Source organism: Strix aluco, chromosome 6, assembly GCF_031877795.1.
Source record: "Strix aluco isolate bStrAlu1 chromosome 6, bStrAlu1.hap1, whole genome shotgun sequence".
Classification (NCBI taxonomy): Eukaryota; Metazoa; Chordata; class Aves; order Strigiformes; family Strigidae; genus Strix; species Strix aluco.
The window spans coordinates 26,236,836-26,259,808 of record NC_133936.1 but is presented as its reverse complement, the minus strand read 5'-3'; the positions used below and the strand labels follow the sequence as shown (position 1 = coordinate 26,259,808).

At 39.2% G+C, this 22,973-nt stretch overlaps 1 protein-coding gene across 1 annotated transcript in view; it reads left to right on the top strand.

The window, feature by feature from the left end:
* The window catches only part of PDE11A (phosphodiesterase 11A), a 137,490-nt gene that overhangs the window by 78,752 nt on the left and 35,765 nt on the right, over nt 1–22,973 (top strand). Inside the window, exons 11-12 of the mRNA XM_074828301.1 lie at nt 21,269–21,415; nt 21,522–21,629. Coding sequence (XP_074684402.1) covers nt 21,269–21,415; nt 21,522–21,629 — 255 coding nt within the window. The remainder of the gene's footprint in view (nt 1–21,268; nt 21,416–21,521; nt 21,630–22,973) is intronic.

The following is a 22,973-nucleotide window of genomic DNA, read 5'->3' as shown; positions in this document are numbered from 1 at the left end:
TTGATTTTTTTACTTGAAATTTTGTCAATAATTTCCTACTGTTGTTTGAAGAATTCACAAATACACAAATTCACAAATATACCAGGTATGTTCTTAAGAATTAAATGTAATCACTGTGAGCAGGTTCTGTAAAATAAATAACATTTATTTCTGTTGCTACCAATCCTATCTAAGAATTAATGAAACAACATAAAAAACTCATCATAGTAAGAAACCCGTAAGAAATTAAATACCTTTCTCCAGATGCTAGGATGGGAAAAAGTGCAGAGCACCATTGGTTCTGGAGCTGGAAAATACAGAGAGAAATTCACAGTTCGGAGAAATTAAACATTGTATGATACTGGACCATGTCATGCAGTTGGCCTATTCCATATCTGATTTCTACAGCTGTGTGAAAATGAAGCAGCAGCACAGATTCACATTGAACAGGGGTTTTTGCACATTTTTGAAGGGATTCCACTTCTGGTGTTTCTAGAACATAGCTTTCACTAATAAAAATCTGAAAGCCAAGTTTAAAAATGCTTATATGATTAGAAATTGTTCTATTAATGAAGGGATGGGGCTTTTTTCTCAAAATAGAATCCAATTATATGAATCATTACTGTAAAATTTTATGTCACCAGTCCTTTTCATTATTTGCATTAAAGCTTTTGGGATTCATTAGCACGTACTCTAACAGGCACACATTTCTCAGGAGGCTGGCACAAGCAGGATGGGTATGAGGCTCCAAGGCAGCGCAGGCAGGTGCAGCTCTGCCAACCTGAGTGGAGCCACCCATGCAGCCTGCTGCCTGCACCCTGGGGAGTGGGAATGGAAAATTCATGCCCTTAACCCAGTGAGCCCGTTTTAGTGATGAGAGAGGGGACTTAGCCCTCCAGGTAGACACAAATGGAACTGCAGAGATCTGGATTCAGAATCTGAGCAAATATCTGCAGGTGATAATCTGGCCCCAAGGAAGGTAATAGAAGGTTTGCCATTGATATCAGCAGGATGTTGTTGATGTCTTTGACTTTGTTTGACATTTGTAAAACTGCATAGTAATGCTCCCTCTGCCACCTTCCATCTCTTTATACATGGCAGTCAGTCTTTTGTGTTGCATTTTCTGATGGAACAAGATCTCCGAAAAAAGTTAAAATTTAAGATCCAGTCCTCTTTTAATGCCAGTTTAAAATGTAGGTTAAGTAAAGACTTGAGTTATCATGCGGTATAAAATGGATCTTTTTTCCTGAAAATGGGTAGGTTTTTAAAATGGAGAAAAACATATGGAAGCTTAACTGATAGAGTTTCAATAACAGGCAATTGAATTAGAATTAATTATTAATCAGAATTAATTTGGGGTATCTACCATTATTCCTGTATTTGGGATATGCACTGTACTTCCAGGTTCTAAGAAAGAGGATGTGGGTTTTGTGAATGATTTATAGGATTAAAACAATCTCTCCATTGCCAGATCAGTTTTCATTTATTTGCTACTAAATATTTTTCAATGTTGATTTTCTTATTTTAGATTTAGATTCTGATGGCTTCCAAAAAACCAAAAATCATTTAAATCAGATATACTGTTAAGTTCATATAAACTGCATAATATTTTTTAGGTTTTCTGATATGTTGCTGCATTACTGAGATAGGTAGATTTCTATAGATACAGCTCTAGATATAGGGAGAAAAATTAAACTTTTCATGGGCATTTGCAAGTAAAACAAAAAAAATCCACCTTAAGCGCAAACATTTCTTGTATATGTGAGAATGTCTCTCTGAAGCCTTGAGCCTATTTTATCACAATGCTTCTCCTCACTTGCATCTACGTAACTACACTAAATTCAAACTGAATTTTGGCAGGATAAGCTAAAGTAATGCACCAATGAATCATAGCCATATCAATATTCTTTTACTTTTTTAAGAAGTTACAGATAGGTATGATTTTAAAAACTGTGGCAACTCAGTTCTCTCTTGTAGTTTAGACTTAAAAGACAATTCTGTTATTTCCTTTGTGTACTAGTACTAGTGTTTAGTTATAAGCATTTGTAGTACTGGAATAGAAAAATGTAAGACTAGTGAAGTTTGATTAATCTGATTGATGCTATCCTGTAGCATTGTCCTGTAGTGCCAGGTTTCTTCTCATTGAAATGCAGGCTCTCCAAGCCTAAAAATAGTTGTCTTTTAGACAAATATAGAAAGCCAAGATACATGAGTAAAGAATGCAGAATTGTGCCCAGGACAGGATATTTATAGCAAGAGTTACTGACTTCTGAGACAGCAATGAACAAGTCCTGTGACTTAGCAAGCAGTCCCACAAACATCACCTTTAAATTTAACTAATATAGTTTCTAAGGAGAATATGTAAACACTGTCCTATTACGGGTAATATACAAGAGGCTATTTTTAAAAAGCTAACCTAATTGTGCAGCTGTGAGTGGTATAAGCCAGATCAATATTTAATGACTGTGATGCATTATTTATAGCCCTGTGAGAGATTCCCTTTTTTAGGTCAAACAGCACACAGGAGAGCTACACAACGGAAAATAATGTATCACCTGCTTTACAGAATCTTCGATTCAAAATGTAGCCTGAATAGCAATTTCTGTATTTCTCAATTCCGTAGCCTGACGCATGACTAGTTAAGACCTACCTCCGCATAGGGAGGCTTTTGTATCTCTCTTAAAAACACAGACATTTAACTAAATAATAATGGAAAGAGTTGAACCAAAAAAGGAAACAACTTTTAGGACTGCTCCTGTATATGACAATGTAAACAGTTGAATCCATGAAAGATGATGGATTTAAGTGAATTTGATACTTGGAGTGCGTTACACGTATGCTATAAAGTGAATTTGTTATTCATGTCTTATGCTGTTACAATTTTATACCCACCCTTAAATGAATAACAATGGGCAGCACAATGAAAAACTGAATTTTATGTGTTTTATCTCCAATCTCTGTAAGAACTGGGAAAGCATTCCTGAGCTATGTTATTCTCTGCTGTCACCATCTTTCAATTTAGAACTATTTTAGTTACTTTTATGTTCTTGTAATTAAATAATTTGTAGTGGTTTATAATAATTACATTATAGTTTTCCTCAGTAATTAAAATTCAGAAAGGCAAGATGGCCTTTGTGTATTGGATCACTTATGAAATATTGCCATTTAAATATGTATAGCTAGAAGGTGAGATTTTTATGCATTGATGAAACTGCCATTTCACTGTGTGGTAACATGAGTTTACCAAGGACTGAAGGCATGTAATCATATTGCAAAGTCAGTATTGCAAGCCGTGGTCCCAGCCATGCATATGGGGAAACAGATACTGTTCTTTAGAGACCTACAATTCTATGTAAGTGCATGAAGCTATTCACATGCTTAAGTGTTTTTCAGATTGTCCCCCAAGGCTAGTCACACAGACTCTTGGACTCCTCTTCGGCTGTCACAGGGAGGGTCTGTGCTGGCACCGAGCTTTTGCCCAATGCTATTCTAGCTGCTCAAGTTCCACTGAGAGTAGTGACAATGAGGAAAAAAATTAAGGAGAAACCTTGAGGGTAAACAGCGCTTAAGTGTTAATATTGAGCTGTGTTCCTTTTTTCTCTTGTGAGAAATGCACATGTTCACAAGATGTAAAACACACTTTATTTTTTCTGTTTTTTCTACATGCACTGCCCACATAAGACAAGACCTAAGGCATAGTGTTAAGAGTTTCATAATTCATGAAATTGAGGTCTTTATTGTATTACATTATTTCACACACTTTTACATCTGCCTATGTCTTCAGTTGTCATGGAAACAAGAAGTCAGGAACACATTGCATACACTGAAAATTATTAAAAATAATAAATAATATTTTAAAATAAAATACTGGGGGTTTTATACTAGTTTCTGAAATGTGAGGCTGTAATCTGTTGACAAGCTAGTGCTCTGTTTTCTAAAGATATATAAAACTAAAAAAATTTTTACAATTTCAGTGACGAGAGGAAATGTCATGAGGGAGTAGGGAAAGATTGTTCATGGTCTTTTCTCATGCAATGTTTAGGTTTAGGGGCATCAGATGAAATTATCAGGGTACAGACTTTAATCTGACTAAAGATCTCTCTTCAGCAAACATGTAGTTACACTATATGACCTGTCACCATAGATGTTAATGAGTTAAAAATGATGAATTAACAGAAGGAAAAGGTAAAATGAGGACTGTTGTATAATGACAGTCAGCTCTGGTTCAGGAAATCTCTGAAGCACAGCTCACTGAAGCTGAGAGGAGTACGCCAAGAAAGTACGGGTTTTCAGTTCAAATAGTCTTCCCTGCTCTTGGTTACTCTCAAAGCTAAGGTACAGGGCTTAGAAGGACCTTTGGTCTGACGCAGCACAACTATTCTTATGTTATTAATCAGTGCCTTCCAACAGCACTGCTTGGAAAAAAAATAGGAAACTACATTCTTTGCATCACTTTTTATCATCCAGAAAAGAGACCGTGCCTTCTATGTTTAAAATGGAGAGAAATGTGCTTTGATTTGATCATTACTGTCATAAATCTCAGAAATTGCAGATACTAGGGTTTGATGAAAACTCTTGAGTTTGCTGAATTGTTTGTTTTAGTGTGAGATGTTTCTTTCTCAACCACGTGCCCCTGGAAGCATTTCTGGATTGTCCTGCTAAGCCATTCTTCAGCTCCTTGTCTCAGTGATGGGACCTATGATTCTCAGGTGCACTTCTCCTAGTACAACAGCCCTTCTCATACAGACATTGTTACCATCTCATGAAACCTGTTCCAGTGTGATAGGTTTTTTTGAGAATAAGGCATATAAAAGAGCAATATGACAGTTTGTGGAAAAAAAAAAAAAAAAGAGGTTTTTTTGCTTGAATTTCTTCCATGAGGCATTTTATCAGAAATAAAGTGGGATGACTGCGGTGTGTCAGAGGCATGAGTGGCACCTGTTTACAAATTACTTTTGGAGCTGTACTACTAGACTAGTGTCATACTGTAGTGTCTACCCTAATTCTAGGGACAGTTAATAGAAAAAGTTAATGAAAATTCTGAATTTGTTTTCAAAAATTTAGACAGTTTTATTGAAATTTCAGCATTTGATTTTACAGTTTCATAGTTGATCAAGATGAGATTAAATTGCTGCAAAACGTCACTGAAATGATTCCTCTCATATTTCTAAAATGACAATGTTTATTATTTCCAGGTGAAAAAATGGAGCTGCCAGAGTAAAATGTTCCATTGCCTTCCCTCCAGGGCAGATGAAATACGAATTTTCCAGGATGTTGTGGAGGGAGGGTTTACAAGGAGTAATTTAACCTGGTGAGGCTCAGCCCTGAGCTGCTTTCTGAGGGGCCGTCCCTCTTTGTTGACTATAGAGGGGTAAAGGGAGGTTATAGCAGTAATGAAGAGTCTGCCCACCTCTGAATATTTGTAGTCTAATTGGGCAGGTTCCTTGCCCTCGTGTTGTCATATTATCTGAACAGGGCAAGGCACTTCATGTTTTGGTTTCCCATCTGCAAAGAGGAGACAGAAATATTAAAACATCTCTGTGAAAGATTTCAACACTTCTGGTTTCTGACTGCAGAAGATTTGTATGATGCAACTGTGTTGCATTTGTATGATAAACCTGCACAAAACAAGTTTATTTTATAGTGTAGTACATAAGTAAATCCTGTTTTAAAAAAATCTTTCTCTTGAGGAAAAGCTATATATGATTTGAGAGAGTTAAGGCAAAAGAAACCAACCTGTGGCCTGGAAGCTAGATAAAGCCCACAATTTCATCATATAACCATGCCCAGACAATTTTTTCTGTTCATTTATAAGTTTATCACAGGTCATTAAATGAATTTTTAAAAGGGATAGGCTTCTTTCAGGAAGGAGTAGGTTCTGGTCAGTGGATTATGTCAGGCCAAGGGCATAATGCAGATGTCAATAAGGAACTTCCAGTGGAATTTTTTTAATATGCAAAGGTAAAATATATATATTCTTTAGTGTTTATGCTATACAGAATAATCTCTGAATACATTTACACTGTAGGTTAAAAAGAAGGGAGCTTTAAGGGTTAGGATTAAAAAAAATGTGAAAAAACAACATTGATATTCTGACTGCAGAGTAAAGACACATAGTAACTAGAAATATTAAAGACTAAATGACTACTAAGATCAGCTACTTCATAACTAGACCAGAGTTTAAATCTTTTTGTCAAATACCTTAACAAGTAATAAACTTCAAACACTGAGAATAACAGAAAATTAAAATTATGTGCATGGTCAAAACTGGTCTTTGTTCTACTTTTTTTAAAAAGCCTTCTTCTGTAAAGCTGAAATAGACTTCAGTTGATTTAGATAATAACTCTAAGAATTTCTGCTATACTTTAATATTCTTTTACAGTACTAAAAAACCATTCTAAGTGGTTTAAAATATTACTGACTTATTGCCTTTAATAGTGGCTGTTTTTCCGTTTCTTAGTAATTATGCGCACTAATACAGTGGTGCTTCAACAACAGAAGTTTTCAGCAGAGGAGTAATAAAACACTTATGGTTATTAATTTACCCATACTAAAAAAAGTGTGCTACTTCTTTGCTGCTCTCAAATACTGGATTTTGTTATTTACATGAGAAGTTTTGTGTTTCTTACATCTGTTTTCATATCCAAAACCACAATTGGTCCAGGACTTGAGAATGCTTAGAAAAACAAATCAGAAATAGCAATTGTTAGGGACATAGCATTGCTCACAAGTGAAAGTGAAATGATTTATTATCCAACAGACCTGTTGTCTGTCCTTCAATTTGATCAGTCATTATATTCCACAAGAATCTCTTGTCAGCTGGAAAGCATCAAGGAATAAACACAGTTCAACACTGCTACACTATTTAGCCAATGATCGTGCAAAAAGTGGTAAGGCAAAGAATACATTTAAAATGTCATGCGAGCCTGAGGAATATCTGATGAATGATTGAAAAAAAAAATCAACACTTGTCAAATGATAAAGTAGTATGCTTTAGTCAGTGGCAGGCTTGGGAATTTATATTTGGAAAGGTTTTCAAACAGGAAGAAAAATCTATCTAGCAAAGACTTGTGCACTTAAATTGGACCGGAATAATTTAAAAAATTGGGGTACTTCAGTGAATGATGGTACTTTTGGAGTTCTTCACTGTGGGTTTATCATGGTTCTTTCACCATCAATAAGGAGCAAATTATTCCCCACGCAGTTGATAGACATCCCTGGGGCTAGCCCTGTATGTGACAGCTCATTGTTCTGAGACCTGCATTCAAGACTGACCCAGTAAGACCATTGTACAGTTTGTTTTAACTCATGGAAGAAAGAATTCTTTAAAGAAATCCAGAAAAATGCATAATATTTCACATTTAAAATTATTCTTCATTTATCTGTTCTTGGATTCCTTTTGTAACCCCAGCAGAGTGACAGTTATTAACTGGGAATTTTCTTGTTAAATAAATCAAGTTGCTTTTCACCAAACTATATTTGGATAGAAATTTTCTAATTAGCATTAATATTATCAATGTTAATTTTAAAATTAAACAGGTTTCTTAGTAGTTGTACTGATTTTAAAACCAGAAAGAAACCTTTTGTTTTCCCTACCATATATCCTACAAAAATAAAAAATACTATTCTTTGCTTATTTCTGCCTCTATACAGTGTTCTGTCTGCAAACAGTTGTTTGTCATAAATGTTTACTGGTATTGATTGTAAATTATTAATGGCAATATTTCTATAGGTGTTGGGGTATTTTTACAAAATATTTTACAAAAGGAAACATAAAAGTCTCTCATAGGAAGAAGGCAGTGTCCTTTAAAGGCTTTTGACATTGCCAACGAGTTCATATTAGAGCTAGAACCTTTTTTATAATTAAAACTCCAGAAAGTGAAGAATGGGAAGTAGCTGAGAAATGTTTTTCTGAGATGAATCAGTTTGGCCACTGGGTGCCATCCTTGCTCCACTTTAAGGCTGATTGCCTAGCAGCATTTCTTTTAAACTGTAAAATCTGAAAAAGGTAATACCAGTGCAATTTCACACCGTCATAATGTTTGTGTGTGCATGTAGTAGAATATGTTAGCAGCACAGGCAGCATGTCCTTCTTGCGTGAGTCACCAAGAGACTTGGGAGAAATATCCTCACAGGTTCAGCCATGTTACATCCAGCAATTTTTTTTTTTTTTGCATTCCTCCATCAGCTGGTAAGAGTGAGGCTGTGCTGAAAGACCTGTTCCCACACATGAGTGTGTGAGTGACCGTTCTTCTGTTTAGTATTATCTTAGGCTCTGGGATTATTTGAAGGAAAAAAATCACACGGATGCACACTTGTTTTCTAGATCAATTCATATTTGGAATGTATGGGCCTGCTAAACTATATCTAGATTATATTATGTAAAAAATATTTGTAATTACAACCTTCTATGTGTTATTTATTACACTGTTTCATTGTCTGCCTGGGGGAATTCCTCTATTGTTTTAGTCTCAAAAGCCTCTTGTTTCAGTCTGGGCAAAATCCCAGGCAGAGTAAATGTACTTTCTAATGGAGAAATTATGTCAGTAGATCTGCGTTTTTAGTCTTTCAAATTTAAAGTGTAAACACTTTAAATGTATGAGAAATAGACTCTAGCACTGCTCTTTCTTGCTGCAACTGTATGGAAAATGTGCAGATTGTACCCCAGGCAAAAGCAGGAAACTGAATATTTTATGAGGCCATTTCTGTGAAGTGTGCTGTCATCTTGTGCTCTGCAACAAGCTACACCCAGCTCTGAACACACACACATGCACACACACACACGCTGAGAACATCAGATATCAGTGTTTTCCAGCGGCTTTGTGATCCCTCTACACATACAGCATCCTATTTGGTGTTCTTCAACGTAACTCAACTAACCCTGCTTTCTGTGCTGCTGTGCAGTAGCATGTGTTTTGTCCCAGGCATACAACAAGCTTATGGGCACACAAAAACCCCCACCTCAAAGCAACAAAAAATTATTTCTCTTTATGGCCTTCATAAACTCTACTGTTAAACTGCTTCCCGGTATCTACTTGTGTTATCTGTACTTTCCCTGAAGCAGACCCATTGCTGTGGGTGGTGATAAGGAAAGGTTGTAAGTGGTATAATCACAGCAATGCCATGGCAAGTTGTGGCAAGGCCTGGTCTGTGGGTCGTGCCTTCCCCAGGGTTGCATGGCAGCGAGACCTTGGTGAGCTGGGTGCTGTGTGGCACAGCAATGCGGCCCCGGTAGGGTCCCATATCCAGCTCCTTGCCTGGCTCATGTCTCACTTGTCTGCATGTTAACAGCTTCTCTGTTTGAGTCGGCGGAGGCTGAGGTATTTGTGCACCCCACAGCTTTGTGCCAGGCACGGACAATCCTCAGTGTCCCTAAAACAGAGTCATGCAGACAGACATCTTCACTGAGATTCATGCCTCCACGGCTGATGCTGCGGCCCCTCTGCAGCACTGTCTAAGCATAGGATAAGACGTTATATTCAAAACATTAATTTGGCAGATGCAAAGTGTCTAGGAGAAAAGAAACAGTTATATCAAATATCATAAGGGTATTTTCATAGGGGCCAGTTAACATGTATTATAAGACCTTCATTAAGTACCTCATGAATGACAAGAAACAAGTATTTATGGTTGTGTTGCAGCCTTTCACCTCAAAGCTGTGATAGATGAAAGCAACTTTTGTTTAAAGAAAATTTATAAAGCTAGTAATATATAGGTAGTAAATAAAGAGCTAAATAAATATAAGAGGTAAGTGCCTATTGTTTTTGTTGAAAGAGCATGATCTGTACTTTTTTTTTTTCTCAGAAAACATGGTGATTAGGCTGTGAGCTCTGTGTGAACTAGAGCTTTGTGTTGCTGTGTGGGTTGGGTGCTCAGGCTTTCTCTCCTGGTGTGCTTTGTGGGTTGGAGGGTGCTGTGGAGGATGTACTTTCTGCTCCAGGGAGAGGAGTTAAGCTCCATGTTCAGAGTCTGCCTTGCAGAAGCCTCACGCAGGAGAACCTGCTTGCCTTTTTAAACTGTAGCAAGATGAAACTGGGTTTTTTTGAGAATGTTCTTTTGGGCAGTCCTGAGTGCTCTTAGAGTGGGATTTATGGATTCAGAATAGAATGGGTGGATTTCTTTTAAACCTGCAATCAGAACTTGACGAAAATAAGGAGAAAAAGACAAAACATTTCTTAAGGATAATCACTGCAATGTTCTCTGTAGCTTTTCTGTAAACACGTGTTGTAAGTTTGAGGTGTTCTCAGTATTATTTATAGTCTACCTGACAATATTCTGCTATAGCTGTCACTCTAGCAGATCTGAAATAGGACTTTCTTCCCAATGGAGCAGTAGCCCACTCATATATTTGCATAACTTTCACTACCAGTCACTGTACTGCCAGCCTGATTTGTCGCAGGTGCTCAGAAAGAAAATTTCAATGGCCAACAGGAACAGGGTCCAGTGCCATAGCTGTGCACTCCTGCAGCACCGCCATGGCCCCCCACAGTGGCATCTGACCAGTGGTCCGGCAGATTAGCACGGGTGCAGTGAGTGCTGCTGGAGTACACTGGGATAGAAAAAAGTAGTGTAACATCAGTGTGTACTCCATTGTAGTACTAGTGGGTTTTTGGGGGTTTTTGTTAGTGTCTGTTCTTTGCAACACCTTCACTTCTTTCTCTCTGACATGTTCTCTCACACCATGTGTCCAACCGAGAATTGCAGGGCACAATTTGGGCTGTTTGCCAGCAAAAGAGCCAGTTCCTCTCTGTGCCTTCACATCATGTCCTCTGTGAGAAGAACCCTGAACCCTGTTCCTTCCACCCTTAATCAGATTTTTCTTCTCCTGAGTCTTCAAGGAAGCAGCTAGAGCCTTCCCTCCCCTTCCTAGGTAGGCTTGTGGAGAAGAAGGCTACCTTGTATCCCTCTTCCCTCACTCTCCCAAAATTATAGACACAAGGGGGTGAGTCCTCATTACCCCTTCTGCTCTTCATGGGAGCAACAAAGCTGACTGCCTACTAAAACCAAGTAAGGCTGTTGTGGGAAATGGCAGTCTGCATGCCTGTATCATGGAGAAATACTTGCCCTAGGTTTGTTGCTTGTGTTTGCTTAAAATTCTGGGACAGAGGCTGAATAGACCCTTTTGTACGAGCTTCTCATCTGCACCACTGGTCATAAAAAGTCGACAGTTGCTAGCCTGTAGTATGTGACACACTGGTTATTTCCTAATCACCATAAGCCAAAAGGACGTGAACACTCCCCTGTGCACCTCGGGAGATCATTGTGTTGAATGTGCATGCCCTGTAAAACTCCAGTCCTAGGCTGCTGTGGTTATGGACTTTGGCCTTAAGAATAATAGATGCTCAGACCATTAATTGTTTTTATTTTACATCTCTGTTGTTTTAAAATAGAAATTTTTTATTCCTTTTATAGGTTGCCATATATTTTGTTTCTGTGTACTAGGAAACAACTTTAACATCAAAGATTGATTTTTAGAAACATAAATAATGTATCTTGTGTCTTTTCTATTATAGTTCATAACAAAATTTTAAATGTAATATTTTTATCTCAAATTTATTATTCCTTTTGATGGGTCCCAGTTTCCAAAAGTGTCACGTTCAGACAGGATTGATTGACTGATCAGAAACATTCAAAATACTTTCAGCTTTTTAGCTATAATTCTGGGCTTACCTTTGGAAATAATACGTGTAATTCTGTAATAACATATCTTCCCTTGCCCTTTTAAAAATAAAATTATAAGAAGACAAATCCTTTCCTCAGTTTTATACCAAAAGCAGAAAGTAAATACCATATTTTTGTCCTAAGCCCACAGTGCATGATAATAAAAAAATTTCCTAAATGCTGTGTTTGATAGTGGTATATTACTTAATGGCTATTTGTCTGGCTCTAATAGAAGAAGCAGAATAAATTGCTTTCTTAATGCCATGAAGTTTCTCTTTTAATTAAAGCAAATACCAGTATTCATAGCATAGTTATGTTTGGTAAATGGTCAAACCAAATATAACTTTTTAAAATAAGACTAAATGCAACTTTCTTTGTTCCGTGTTTCATGTCTAAATTACATGTTACACTGTTAATTTGCCAGCTGAGGATCAAGCAGTATGCACCACATATATGTGCTTCCGCTGCAGATTTTGAATCTGGATGCAAGGACAGCATTATTCTCAGTTTACAGATGTGAAACTTTGACTAAAACAATAAATGACCTTTTCCAGCAAAGGGCTCACACCTACTGTGGGACTTTGGGCAGAGTTTGAGCATTTGATTTCACAATTGCAACCCTTTGCTTATCTGCTTGGTTACTCTGAAGAGGTTTAAAATACATAAATCCTGTTCCAGGGACTGTTTGATGTCTTTTACATCTGAGCAGTTGTTGGATAAAACATTCACAGAGTCTGGCACGCAGAAACAGGGAGTCTGGTAGGTCTGATGGTGTCAAAGCATGTTTATGTGGCCGCGTGAGGTCTCCTTATCTCATGTTCTTGTCCAAGTGCCTTCAGATGAGTCCAAAGCCCCACTCCTATCTCATGCCAGTCTCCAGCTGTGGTTATTTGAATATCCCTTCATATGGTGACCTCATTCAGAGAATTGGAATTTGGTGAAAGTTGTTGAAAGACAGATAAAGTTGGGGCTTTTTTTGGCCCTACTTGAGCAGGGGTGTTGGACTGGCTGGTCTCAAGAGCTCCTTTCCAACCTAAATGGTTCTGTGATTCTGGGTGATTTCACTCCTGAAGGCAGCAGCAGCAATGCTATCGTGATAATCATGTTAAAAAATCATTAGAATCAAAATCCAGAGGAGAATACATGTGCACACTTTTAAGTTCCTTCCACACCCACTCCCCTTTACTGTAAATATTAAAATTCCCTTTAAATGCTGCTGGTCCATTTCTGCTGTGGTTGGTCATTGGAGAAGAGGCGCTAACTCAGCATTGTGAAGGGCAGAGAGACGCCATCCGCAGTCTGCAGTAACAGATGGAGGCCTCTAAAAGCAGGGTTGCTCTGGGCATTAAAATATCCCTGAGCTGAAACGTTTGATTCTTTCCCCTTTGGAGAGAGTAAGAAATGTGTCAGACTAGACCATAACGGGCTTTGGTCTTCCATGGCGACGAAGAAGTGCAAAATTTGTCCACTACTGCTAATAACTGACTATAAAGATACATTTTAAAAGATGCCTGCAGCTATAAATATAAGCAAGTATTTTAGAGGCCTTTATACATGAAAAGAACCCTTTAGAAATAAAAATCTTTGCCATCAGAAAATCCTGTTTCCAGCATGGCTTGATAGAAGATTAAACGAGAGATAAAGAAGGCATCGCATTTAAATATTCTCCACTTTGAAGCTTTCTGTGCATGTTTGATGACCAGCCTTTAAGGTTTTTCAGTTCCTAATCTGAGTGTGATTCTAGGTGAAGAGATATCTGAAAGGGTAGTCTTATTTTTTTTGTGTACGTCATGTTGTCTGATGCTCCAGTTTCACTACAGAATATAAATGAGGTCAGACCCTGACCCACTATTGAAATAGTCCATGCACTGCTGACTCAAACAGTGCCCCTGGGAGTTAAGAGGCATACCATATTGTTTTGCCATTCTTTTGCTACATTGGGACATATATTTCATGGGATATCTTTATATGTATTATATATATTCAAGTTTCTTGTTATTTTTTTTTCCGTTGATCTGGAAGTATTTTCTGATTAGGAACTTTGCTAACCATTCTACATGTCATAGTCCATACGGCTATATTAAAAAGTGGACTATATTCAGTAGTGAAAGTTACAGAGGAGGGGTGTGTCACCCTCTATGTCAATGACAAGCTGGAGTGCATGGTGCCCTGTCTGGGGATGGATGAGGAACTAACCGAGAGTTTATGGGTCAGGATTAAAGGGAAGGCAGGGACAGGAGATGTTATAATGAGGGCTACTCAACCAGGGGGACCGAGCTGATGAGGCCCTCTAGAGACAGGATAGGAGCAGCCTCACATTCACAAGCCCCGGTCCTCATGGGGGACTTCAACCACCCCAATATCACAGGGCATGAGCAATCCAGGAGGTTCCTGGGATGCATTGGTAATAACCTCTTTCTCCAAGTGATAGAGAAGCCAATGAGGAGAGGTGCTGTGCTCGACCTTGTTCTCACCAACAAGGAGGGGCTGGTGGGGGGTGTGAAGCTCAACAGCAGTCTTGGCTGCAGTGGCCATGAAATGGCGGAGTTCAAGATCCTTAGGGCAGTGAAGAGGGAGTGCAGCAAGCTCGCTACCCTGGACTTCAGGAGAGCCGACTTTGGCCTCTTCAGTGATCTGCTTGGCAGAGAATCATGGGATAAAGCCCTGGAGGGAAGAGGGGCCCAGGAAAGGTGGTTAATATTCAAGGATCACCTCCTCCAAGCTCAGGAGCGATGCATCCTGACAAAGAGGCAGTCAGGTAGGAACACTAAGAGTCCTGCATGGATGAACAAGTTGATCCTGGATAAGCTCAAACACAAAAAGGAAGCCTACAGAGGGTGGAAGCACGAAGAGATAGACTGAGAGGAATAGAGAGAAATTGTCCAAGCAGCCAGGGATCAGGTTAGGAAGGCCAAAGCCCTGGTAGAATTAACTCTGGCCAGGGATGTCAAGGGCAACAAGAAAAGCTTCTATAGGTACATTGGTGCTAAAAGAAAGGCTAGGGAAAATGTGGGCCCTCTCCAGAAGGAAATGGGAGACGTGGTTACCTGGGATATGGAGAAGGCTGAGGTACTCTGTGATTTTTTTGCCTCAGTCTTCCCCAGCAAGTGCTCCAGCCACGCTGCCCAAGACACAAAAGAGGGGACTGAGAGAATGAAGAACTGTCTGCTGTAGGAGATCAGGTTCGAGACCGTCTAAGGAACCTGAAGGTGCACAAGTCCTTGGCTGGATGGTCACACTAAAAGAGTTGTGTTCAATGACTCATGTCCAAGTGGAGAGCAGAGACAAGTGGTGTTCCTCAGGGCTCAGTATTAGACCGGTGCTGTTTCACATCTTTGTTGGTAACATGGACAGTGGAATTGAGTGCACCCTCAGCAAGTTCTCCAAAGACACCAAGCTGTGTGGTGTGGTCGACACGCTGGAGGGAAGGGATGTGCCATCCAGAGGGACCTGGACAGGCTGGAGAGGTGGGACTGTGCAAACCCCATGAAGTTCAACAAGGCCAAGTACAAGGTCCTGCACATGGGTCGGGGCAATCCCAAGCACAAATACAGGCTGGGCAATGAGTCGATTGAGAGAAGCTCTGCAGAGGAGGACTTGATGGGGGGGGGGGGGGGGGGGTGTCTTTGTGGATGGAAAACTGACTATGATCCAGCAATGTGCGCTCGCAGCCCAGAAAGCCAACCGTATCCTGGGCTGCGTCAAGAGAAGTGTGGCCAGCAGGTCGAGGGAGGGGATTCTTCCCCTCTACTCCACTCTCATGAGATCCCCCCTGCAGTGCTGTGTCCAGTGCTGGGGCCCCCAACATAAGAAGGACATGGACCTGCTCAAGTGGGTCCAGAGGAGGCCACAAAGATGATCAGGGGGCTGGAGAACCTCCCCTGTGAGGACAGGCTGAGAGAGTTGGGGTTGTTCAGCCTAGAGAAGAGAAGGCTTTGGGGAGACCTTATAGCAGCCTTCCAGTACTTAAAGGGGGCTACAGGAAAGATGGGGAGGGACTCTGCATCAGGGAGTATAGTGATAGGACAGGGGGTAATGGTTTTAAACTGAAAGAGGGCAGATTTAGATTAGATATAAGGAAGAAATTCTTTACTGTGAGGTGGTGAGGCACTGGCACAGGTTGCCCAGAGAATCTGTGGCTGCCCCCTCCCTGGCAGTGTTCAAGGCCAGGTTGGACGGGGCTTTGAGCAACCTGGTCTAGTGGAAGGTGTCCCTGCCCATGGCAGGGGGGTTGGAACTAGATGATCTTTAAGGTCCCTTCCAACCAAAACCATTCTGTGAATAGTTCCAATATCACATGGGAAAGAAGGTGAGCATACCAAATGGCAGAATGTGCTATTTTTTTAACAAAGCCATATTAATATATTTATCAGTAGGTTTCAAAATGCTCTCCTCACATAATAAGCACTGATGTCTTATCCACACAGGTAGTAAAACTGAAGCACAGAGTTTAATCTGGCACAGCAAAGTAGGATTTCAGTCCTGCGTTTTCTGTGTTTAGCTGGACTGCTTCCATGGTAGTGAACGTTTTACAAGGAAAAAGAATGCTTTCTGAAGAACTCACCAGTTTTCTTAAGTCTGATTTTATCACATTATCAAATATAGATATAGAAGATTGCAAAGAATATGCTATTGGAAGAGTTAGTGCAAAATCATTTAGTATGCCTTCCCTATCAATCTGTGGAATGGTATTTTTGTCCTGTGTTCTTAGTATCAAATGGGATCAAAAACTGTGTTTTCATATAATGTGTAATGCTGAATGAAGTTATTACAATCAGACCCTTGAGCTGTAGGTGTCCTCTTTTTAAGAAACTCCTTAAATTGCCTATCAGTGTGTGCCAATTTGAAGGAAATATTGATGGAGTAAGAGGATTATGGCAAAATGAGACAAAATGTTAACACCACCTTGAAATTGCCCTCGCTCCACCACTGACCCAGACTGTCTCATAACAAAATTCTGCTATAGGAGATTATTAAATATCCAAATTGCTATTTCATATTTGTTCCTGACATGATGCAGTTTTTCCCTACATAAGGGGTTATCTTCCACTGACCATTTTTCATGCTGGCAGTATGTGACCTGTCTGCTGCTCTTCACTGGCAGTACATATGGAACAAGGAGACTTTAGCTTAGTATAATTTTCACATGCTGAAAAATAGACTTCCAACTCACACAGAAAGTTTGGCTTGTAAAACTGTGTGGATCATTTGGGAAATCCATAAAGTTTCTTCCCTGTTTGGAAGGACTGGTAACGTGTTTCCAGATCCTAAAATAGCAAGACACTTATCGTGAGATTATAGCAGCTATCACACCTACAAATTATTCAGGATGGGAAGCTCGCCCCCTTTCTTTTTACCCATCTCCAGGGGATCATTCTTGCAACTATTTATAACTATAAACTGATTTAAAGTTAATTTGTAAGAGGGCATTTAATTGTATGATTTGCATATGTTTTCTCAATAGCAGTATTGGTCATTATGAAGGTACTATGACAAACTGAAAGTAGGATTAAAAGGAAAGCAATCTGTGCTAACAATAACCACCCTGAATGTAAAACCTATCTCTCATTCAGGAAATATGTTCAGTAAGAGCAGCAGAAGTCTCCCCTTTTCCTTCTGTTGATTGATTGTGATGGCTTCATTCAGCCCTTACAGGGACAACATTGTAAAATGCTCTGTGTATACATGTGTGCATATTATACTACATTTTTCTGACATACATTTACACATGATGACATACTGCCCAGAAGAAAAAGCAAGTATGAATGCTTATCTTTGTTGTTATCTAATTGAATGATAGCAATATAAAGAAATAATTTTAAACAGCATATGTTTTATACATACTTCTAAAACTATGAATTAGTTGTCTTCAGCAGCACTAAGGTGTGAGCATCAAATAGTAGCTTTTATTTCAAGTATTTAGCCTTTCAAAGTTTCCCTAAAACTTTGACTCTTTAGTTTCCTAAAGTTTTCGTTCTTGGGTTTTGTTCATCCACAGCAGCCCAAAGGCTTATTAATACTGAACCAGAAACATTATTTTTCTATTCCCATGGACTGTCTTTTATAGTGACCAGAACTGGGTCTTTATTGTTGGTAGAAACCACTTTCGCGTTCCATGTATTTGGAAGTAATTTGGTCATTAATAACATATGGCATTTTGGCGATGGCTGATGTAAGGTAAGGCTCAACCAGTCACTTGTCTCCTAACTGTTCACATATACCAAGCAGGCTGTGAAGCAATTTACATGATAGCAAAGAGCAATGAGGAAAGAACAATCCTGTATTGAGTACAAAGGTGCCTTTCCTCCTTCCTGTATCCATCCCACCCCATCCCATGCACATCTGAGTATGGGGTAGCCACAGACCTTGTCTTTATGCTCTCATTTGGGGGCATGACATTCTCTTTTTCAAGCTGCCTACAAGTGGTGGTAGTTTCCTAGTCTGGTAACTGCTGAGTTTGTACTTTATTAGTCAAGACTAGTTGCCTTTCATGTGTTAAGCTCAACTTGTGTTCATGGTTCCTTTCAAGACAAAATTTTGCTTTAGTGCCAGGGGCTATGGAGGTGTGACCAGAGGAAGCACATCCAGCTTTAATTTACCATAAGCTCATAGAACAGTCATGTGAATTTTTCTCAAGGATGAAGAGCGTTGAAATCGCTTGGTCTGCAGCTTAAAAAAATTTCAAACTATAATGTTCTTAATTGTTTTTAGAAAGGGGAAATTGAACTTTAAAATGTTCAAAAGGAAGCAAGCCTTTTAAGTGATTCTAAATCACTGGGGTGCTTTAAAAAATAATTTCACTGTAACTTGAATTTTAATTGCCTGCCCCTTCCTCTTATTGTCATGGTACTTTCATTCCCTCTGTTTTCCTGGAAGAGAGTGCTGTTATTGCTGTTTATTTTAAGAAATCCACTGGAATTTGTCCTGCAGTGCAGTAAAATTTCAGGGATGGATATGTTTTAATATTCTGTATTATGAATATTTTTTATATCTTTGTAATTAAAAAAATGAAGTTTTAATGGCTGCTTTCCTATAAACCCTGGACTGCTGCATTTCCAGCATAAGAAGCTGAGGACAGACAATGCCAGGTGCAGCCAGAATATTGCTGCAGCCCCACAACATATCATTTTTTTAACATTATTCAAATTAGTCTCAACACTCATAATTCTGTTGTTTCCTTTATTGCCGTTGTAAAGCAAATGGTTCTTTTATACAAATGTTATCTCCTGGCTATTAATTCAGCAGTTATTTTGGATTATGGCACTCCTGTTAAATTTAGGAATGTAAAACCTCATAAATATTTAAAAGTTTCAGACTGACATGGGAAGAAATTGTTTTTGACTTGCTTTGTTAATATCCTGTTGTTCAGTTTGTAATAGATTTGGAATATATTGTTATTTCTCCACTGTTTGACAAAGGGAAAAACAATTGTACTTGAGCAACTGCTTCAAGTGTTCTCCCTTGAATTGTAACAGGCTGGTAGAAGTGTTTGTTTCCCGTAAAAAAATAGCAAGGAAAATGTCTGTTTTCCTTTAAGAGGACAAAAAACATGAAAATTTTAATCAGAGCCCACTTCAAAGTTAATAAAAATGCAGCAGTAGGTTTGTAAAGATAGTTTCGATAAAACAATTTCAAGTAGGTCTACTTACAATCAAGTACTTCTGTTTCAGCATCTTTGCTATTTAAACTTCTCTCTGAGGAACAAACGAGTAAGATGGACAAATGTGTTTCTGCCCTCAGAGACATTTTATAGAGTGCATTTACTATGCAATGAGTGTATTCATAGACTAAATATTAGTATGCATCTTGTGTATCTCCTAAAGCTCTGAAGAATAATTGAATGATAAAAAAGTCACATTTTTTGTAAGACCGCTGAAGGTCTGGACAGCACAGTCTCTGGGCCAGTGTTCCTGTTTCACACCTAACTGTATTTTCTTTCTTTCTTTACCTCAGAAGTACATAGCTTTACAGCCAGATCTTAAAGGGTGTTAAGGTGTAACACGTGTTGGGATCACCTAGAAGTATTTCAAATGTTTCAATAATTATTCAAAAAAAGATGATGAATTGATTCAACCTGGATAAGTACGCTAGCAGACAAAGCAAGTATGCAATTAACAGAACTTACATCTCTGCCTGCATACTCCAGAGGTTCTTCAGCTGTGTCCTGGGATGACACTTGACTTGATGGGTTTGTTGTATTTCCTATGTCAGTTAATATCACTGACTTAATGCCATGACTTTTTGTGGTATTGGCATACTTTATTGGGTGCTGAACAGAAAAGACTTTTCTTCCAGCTAGCGAATAAACTAACACCGCAATGTTAATACTATTTTATGGCAGGTTTACACCATCTTCTCTTACATGGTATAGCTAAGCCAGCTAAATCTCTGCATAAAGTAATTACCAAGGTGGCACTTTCCCTCTGGCCAGAAAAAGCTTTTTACATGTCAGTAATTTGTTGTAGTTAGGGTGCAGTATTTCAAAACACAAGTTTTCAAAAAGGAAACCATAAGGTGGTCACATAGAAGCTGTAACTGTGAAGATGAACTTACAGTTGCATGAACAAATCGGTATTTTATGCAAGTGAGTAGCTGGATGTGCCACACCAGCTGAGTCCATGTGATTTTAACTAATTCAGCACAGTCCAGCTTACGGCCTGTGGGCTGGATCCAGCCCCTTTGTGAGGTTTCTGTCCAACCCATCGCCTTCTCACTGCAGGAGACAGGGAACAGATGCTCCTTCAGCAAACGCAGCCTCTTCCACCTGCCCTCTCTAGGGAGATGAGTGGCAAGTCCGAGGGGTGTAAGGAAGGGCAAACAAGCCCGTGAGGGTTGTCAGCACCGCTGCCTGGCTCCCACAGGTGCTGCCACCGGGCCAGCCACAACACATCTGTGTGTGCAAATGTATGTGTTAGCCAGTCCTGCTCACTCCTTCAGATGTTTTTGTGTGCATTAAAAGCTCATTCCTTCCTTACAAGCAGAACAAAAGTCTGCTGTTACATGGACAAAGCAAAATGTAAGGCTTTTGCTGTTTATTGACTTACTACATATCAGCATGTTGAAAATTATTTTTATTTTACTTTGAAAAGTACTTGTGCTAGACATTTCTTGTATTACTCTTTTTTTGGTTCTATGAATATGTAGTGAACAGTGTAAAGCAAAGAGCACTTGTATGCTTATGAATGTAAAGACATTTGGATGAAGAAATTCTGCAGAGCAGTATATTTACTTTGTATTTCTGAATGGTAGCAATTAAAATTCCCAGCTGCTGGCTGTCCAGATGTTTCTTGCATTACAGCATTGTAATTTGCATTGGAATATATTGTGTTACTGCAGTAGCTGTAAAGTGGTCAGCTCTCACCATCTAAATGCTATGTACGGGCTCCAGTTGGGATGGTGAGCATATTTCCTGCTCATACCAGGTTCTTCTTCCCCCTGTTCCCTCACTCCGTTAGCTCAACATGTTTGTATTTCTCAGATGAAGACTTTTATTGCTCGGCATTCAAATCAAGCAGGGGATGTATTGGCAGGTCAGAACTGATGTATGGATGGTTTCTTGTGAGAGTGACACAGAAAAAAAGACCCAAGTTTTGAATCAGAAGTTTCCCTTTCCCTTTGGCATTTTCAGGCTGCAAACATCCCTCTGGTGTCAGAGCTTGGCATTGATGATATCCATTTTGATGACTTCTCACTTGATGTGGATGCCATGATTACTGCAGCCCTGCGGATGTTCATGGAACTTGGAATGGTTCAGAAATTTAAAATTGACTATGAGGTAACCATCTGCGCTGCGGAGATAATCTGCTGCTTTTGTCTTGGCACTGCTCTGTCCATTTGTACACATTTAGTAGCCTTGATACAATTTGTACTCTTCATTTCAGACACTGTGTAGGTGGCTTTTGACAGTTAGGAAGAATTATCGAATGGTTTTGTATCACAACTGGAGGCATGCTTTCAACGTCTGCCAGCTAATGTTTGCCATGTTAACTGTAAGTATCCAGTTGCAGACACAATCCTGTAAGAGCTTTTACTGCCACGTTGCCTTACCTGTCTAAACATTTTCCAACTTTTGATTTCTTTTCTAGTTATTATGATACTCATTCATTTCCAAATGCACACGGAAGTTATTCAACTTAAGGCGGCACATATTTGGCAAAACCTTATAGTGTTTTAGTGACAATGATATCACAGGCACATTAAAGTGACTGAAAACAGATGGCAGTCTTGGAGTGAGCTTGTTATTATAGATCTTGATCTTACAAAAACGTTTTTCTGTTGGAACTCTTTGATTTGACTTTAATTTTAGACTCTTAAATTGAGAAGTACAAAACCAAGGAAGATTAGAATCTCAGAAGTATTTATTATGTTTATATTTATTACCTTCTTATCCAGCTTCATCTAAATAGTTGTATTGCCTTAAAACATTTTAAGATCATCTTCCAACAGAGTGATCTAAGTGAATCTTATGTCTCCACTGGACACTGTAACACTTCTGGGTTTCATTAACACGTATTTCCATCAGTACCAGTAACTCCTTTCAGCATACAGGTAAATTCTGTTGAAAGTACCACTGCTTTTACTCGCTCGCTCTCCCTACCTGACAGCAACCTCACTGCATGAAATAATTCATGTTTGGCTAGTTAATTCTTGTAAATGTATCAATAAAAAGCTCAGTGATCCTGGGTGCTTAATATTCTGGTTAATATGGCAAAAGAGAAGCAACATGCCTGTTTGCACACAACACTTTCTGCTGTACTTTACATTTTGGGTTTGCCTTATCTCCAGATAAAAATAAGAATTCAAGTTTTTCCATTTTTTCTTCATGCTCAGTTTTAATGGCCTTTGTGAACCATAAAGTGGTCATATTAATAGCATTTGTGCAAGTATTTATTTATCTGGGATACCGTGTGCTTGTTCCCTAATTTTTTAATCACTGAATGTTTATGTTCTCGTTGCTGGCTGGTCTCTGTGGTGCGGTTAGAGTTTGGACCCTGTCTGTAGAGGTGGAGACTGCACAGCCTGTGCCATCTGCAGCACACATCAGCGCTGTGTTACATGGACTTGAGACAGTCTGTGGCCTGTTTCCTGCTCTCAGGGCACAGCTGTCTTGTGTGTGGGTTCCCGGCTGTCCTCCTCCATTTGTCATTGTCTCTGTGGAAGAACTTTGTATGTTGGGCGAGAAGAAAAAAACAGAGTATGATGTCCCCTAGCAGGTAGATCTAGTGCTAGGTCTGTCTCAGCAATGTGGATTTGTTTCTGTGAGCATTTACGGAGGCACAGCAAAGTTGTACTGTACACCGTGAGGCAACGGCAATGGAGACATTCAACAAGAG